The 4,580-nt window shown below is 50.7% G+C and overlaps 1 protein-coding gene across 1 annotated transcript; it reads left to right on the top strand.

The window, feature by feature from the left end:
- The first annotated feature begins 1,649 nt into the window (after window positions 1–1,649).
- Window positions 1,650–2,967, top strand: LOC109738729 (uncharacterized). Its single transcript, XM_020297813.4, has one exon. The coding sequence runs from the start codon at window positions 2,220–2,222 to the stop codon at window positions 2,748–2,750; it is 531 nt and encodes a 176-aa protein (XP_020153402.1). The 5' UTR covers window positions 1,650–2,219; the 3' UTR covers window positions 2,751–2,967.
- The last annotated feature ends 1,613 nt before the right edge of the window (window positions 2,968–4,580 follow it).

The raw sequence follows: 4,580 nt of genomic DNA, 5'->3' as shown, positions 1-4,580 counted from the left end.
CTCCTCTTGGCCGGCCACAAGGGGAGAAATGTTTCCTCCTTATGTGGCACCTCCTCCTCCCCCTCCACCTATATATACTAGAGGTTTTTGGTCCCTTTGAACATAAGTTTGGAGCCTCCTCTAGTTCCACTAGTTCTAGTTCTAGTTGATCCTAGTTGATCTAATTAGAGCTAGACCTAAATCCTCTAATCCTCATAATTCGAAGCCCGGTGTGGTTTTAATCTCCTCTCCTCTAATTCATGAAGACTGCACGCTTGCAACCAAGTAGAGATGTCGTGCTTTCAGTCTTCGGTTTGAGGGACTATTTGTGGGCGGTTCACGGGATCGTTCATCGACGATTCGAGGGACTCCAAGTACGATTTATACTGACACATTCTTCTCTCGCCGCAACTTGGTGATGGTAACGATCGTGATCCCAACCTGTAATGCATCTTCATATTGATCTTGGATGTGCGTAAATGCGAATATTTTGTTTCCTACCATGTTTCCCAACATCATGTACAATGGTTGCTTGTCTAAGGTTGTATCTACCGACTGTATACACACATATTTACACACTCTTCCGCTACATCTTGATATAGCCTCGTACCCTCTAGCCCATACCCCATGAAGGAATTTTCAAAGAAAGCAGTAGGTGCAGAACCCAAAATTGCCGCTCGAGATAACGTTATAATGGAGTGGCTGTGATGTGGTGACCTTTAGACCAGCTGAAGAGGAGTGGTTTGCGATGTTTACATGTGTGTGTACATTTCAGTCCCGGATCCAGGGCTAGAGAAGCATGAGGCATCGCTAGGGTGTATTATTTCGATGTTCACTTCAATCTTGTATATGAGTATGTCTCGCAAGATGGGTGTGTGGCTACTCCACCTGATAAAGCCTTTGCGTGACTATGTTTTTCGAGTTATGGGGAAGATGTCCATATGTGCTGTGTCATCTATCTTTAGGTGTGATGACGACACAATAACCGTGATACACACAGAGATCACTGCAAACCCTTATGCTTATATTTTTCTGAGGCCTTTTGTGTAAGATTGTTTGTAACGGATGCATGCAGGCGTATTTACGCTCTTCCGCTACTTCTTTATGTAGCATCGTAAGCTCCAGCTCATACTCCATAAAGAATTGCCAAAGAAAGCAACAGGTGGAAAACCCAAAATTGCCCCTCAAGTTAACGTTAACGGTATAATGGAGGTCTGCGGGTGACCTGATGCCGTTTAGATGATCTCCAGAGGACTGATTTGTGGTATCGGCATGCTTGTGTATGTTGGGAAGATCCGGGTGTCTTCCTCGATGGTGTTGTCTATCAACAGTCTTAGATTCAGGGCCAGAGAAGCATGAGATGCCCCTAGGCCGTATTATTTCTAAAGTGGGTTAGACCACGTAAAGTCTTTGGGTGATGAGGATTTTCGAGTTCTCAGGAAAATGTTCATATGTGTCGAGTCGGCAGAGTATCTGGTGCTCCCGACGCTTAAATGCTACCGTGATACGGGCATCTGGGCCGTCAGATTCTTAGATCGGACAGCATCCGGGAGATGTTGGATCTGCTGGACCTATGCGCAATTTTTGGACTTCTCGGAGGCTTTGTTGCAAGTGTTGCGAAGTAATTGAGAGTCGTCCGATCTGAGAATCCGACGGTCCAGAAGCCCGTATCATGGTAGCACCTAAGGTTTGGTAGCACTAGATATTTTCCCGTGTCGAGTCGTCCATCTCTATCTCTAGACACTATGATATGTGGTACTCACAACCTCTGTAGACCCTTATGCTTACTTTATTTTGTTTTATGGGGTCTTCTATGTAAGATTGTTTGTATTGGATGCATATACGAGTGCATACTCCATAAAAAGAATTTGCAAAAGAAATCAGTAGATGGAAATCCCCAGAATGCCCCTGGGGTTCAGGGTGGCCACCTGAAAGCAGCACGGCAAAAGCAGCCGTGACTCCACCTGACCAACCACCGCCGGTGAACATTCGACTTAAAGCCAAAGCCTTTAAAGCCCCCACCCCCGTCTCTCTCCACCACCCCAAAGCCAAAGCTCTTCTCCCTCTCCCTCCCCAGTCCAGTCAAGGCCAAGCGAGGCGCCACTCTCAAGGACAAAAGACAAAAACTCTCTTTCCCTTGCTCACATACTCCATTGCCGTCTAGTACCAGCAGAACCCCAGCAGTTCACTCCACTCCTTGTCCTGGTACCACCAGGACGAAGCTGGCCGTGCGTTGATCCATGAGGCGCCTCGTGTTCGCGGAGCTGGTGGTCCTCCTCGCCGCGGCGCTCCTGCTCCCCGTCGTCATCTGCTGCCGGCGCTGGAGCGGCGGCGTCGCGCGGCCGCTGCCCGTCTCGGAGCAGCCGGGCGCCGGCGCCAGCAGGAAGGAGCGCCGCGTGGAGCGGCTGAGGCGGGCGCTCCACGCCCTGCGCGTCTGGTGCCGCCGCTCCCGCGTCGAGCCGGCGGCCTCTGCCTCCGCGTCCGCGTCTCCGTCTCCCTCCCCGGACGACGGCGCGCAGGCGCAGCGGGAGGTTCAGCTGGAGCGGTTGGCCCCGGCGGCGGCGGGGCCCGAGGAGGAGGGCGTGGCGGCGTGGCGTGAGCGCTGGTTTGGGCCGACGGGGTCGCGCGCGCTCTACACCATCGAGGAGGCGTCGGAGACGGAGGGCGACGTGGAGAGCCAGCACGGCGCCGAGCCCGAGACGCCGTTCTACACGCCGCCGGCCTCGCCGGCGCACGACGCGGAGCAGCCTGAGCTCGGCGAGAGCAGTTAGTTAGCCGGCGACGCGCCACTCGTTCCCTGTCTGTCATAGATTCGACAATTTTCTTTGGGTTCTTTCGCGCAGCAGTAGAAGCAGCGGCTGTAAGCAAAGCAAAGCGTGCGTGATAGGTCTGGGTGGTCGGCAATTCTTTCCCCTCCTTGTTTCCGGAGGGAGGAGTGGATGGATATGCATGCAGATTAATACATACAGACGGTTCATCTTTCCTTTTTTTCTACGGAGCAGGCGTAGCATGCAGCGAGGCACCGGCAACGGAACGGCGAGCAATTACGGGGCTCCAATTCTTTGGCCGACTTTAATTTTACAGCTAGTAGCCAGCCGCTGTGGAGTTACTCCACTCCCTCTGCTCTATCCGTGCTGCATGTCAACTTTGAGAGGCGTCACCGCCGACAGTCTTCTTTTGCTCTTTGTGCGATGCGTTTGGCACTGACCTCCATTCCCAGTCTTCTGGCAAAACATGAGAATATATATACATACTGGAACTGCGTCAAGATTGAACTGTACTCTTTTTACATACTTACGGGCTAGGAATTGTTGTGAACTTGCATAGGCGTACTGATGATAGAATAGAGGCTGAAGAGAAACAAGTGGAACCCGTGCGCCCACCTTGATTTTTCGAGGGATGGACGTGCTACCAGCCCAGCTGTGCGCGCGTGGTGGAGGTGGAGCTAGCAAGCATCTTCTCCACTCCGGTATCTCTCCATGGATGGAAAGGGGGCTGGCTGCCTGGCTGAAGGCGAACCATCCTTTCCCACAGAACGCGTATGTGCGCAATGGCGTCTCGTCGTGGACAAAGCAGGGGCACCCAGTAGCTGCTGGCCGGATATATGCGCCGCCCGGCCCGGGGATGGGACACATGCAGATAGACGCGCGCGGATGATGGCGCAACTGCTGTTTGACGGTGCAAAACCACGACATGCAGATAGTGGCTTTACTGGTTGGTTTCTCTTGTATTTTTGGTTATACTTTGACATTTGATTTAATAACTAACAAAAAAAAAAGATACATACCACAAAATGGTAGCATCGGGAACCACTTTCGAATATGAATCTAACAATATGAGTTTTGTGACATACAACATATATTTTGTTAGTCAAATTGACGGTTAAAATTGAACGAATATATAAAGGGGACCAATAAAGTTGGTCGACGGAGGTAGTACTTCTACAGGTCGCGTTTGGTCGGTTGTACCGTTTTTGCCCCTTTGTATATGTGACTCAGTTAGGCCTGATTGAGTAAATACAGGGTAGGAATCATGTTTTGCATGCAGTTTGGTAGGCCACATATAGCTTGGCTACATTAGGCCTTGTACAATGTAAGACGCTTAGGGGAGGTGCTTAGGGAAATAAACCAATATTTCTTTAAACATAAGTGCTTATTTGTTTGTAGAGGCTAGACGCTTATTAGGGGTCTCGCCTGTAGAAATAGACACTGCTGCTTCAGAAAAACCCTGTTTATTTTTGTAAGCACCTCCCTAAGCACCTAACATTGTATAAGGCATTGTACAAGGCCTTAGGGAAGCAATTTATACATGGCTTTTGGTGGCCTGCGTTGGCTAGGCTAATGCGCTACATGGTGTGTGATTGCATAAACTAAACATGATTAAGAGTTAACAGTTACACAAGCCACATAGAGTTACATTAGAGTGCCTCGACGACTGCAGTGAACGATGGTCGCGGCGCCACACAGAGTCGTAGGCACGGGGAACCGGTTCCTAGTGCTTCCATTATGGGGAAGTCCACGAGAAGGGGATGGGGAGGAGGGCGCCAAGGCAGAGGACATGGAAGAGAAGTGCGGTTTGTGCGCGATGGTGGCATTAGTGAA

The sequence above is a fragment of the Aegilops tauschii genome, chromosome 3 (genome assembly GCF_002575655.3).
Source record: "Aegilops tauschii subsp. strangulata cultivar AL8/78 chromosome 3, Aet v6.0, whole genome shotgun sequence".
Taxonomy (NCBI): domain Eukaryota; kingdom Viridiplantae; phylum Streptophyta; class Magnoliopsida; order Poales; family Poaceae; genus Aegilops; species Aegilops tauschii.
The sequence above is the reverse complement of the archived record's forward strand: the minus strand, read 5'-3'. Positions and strand labels throughout refer to the sequence as shown.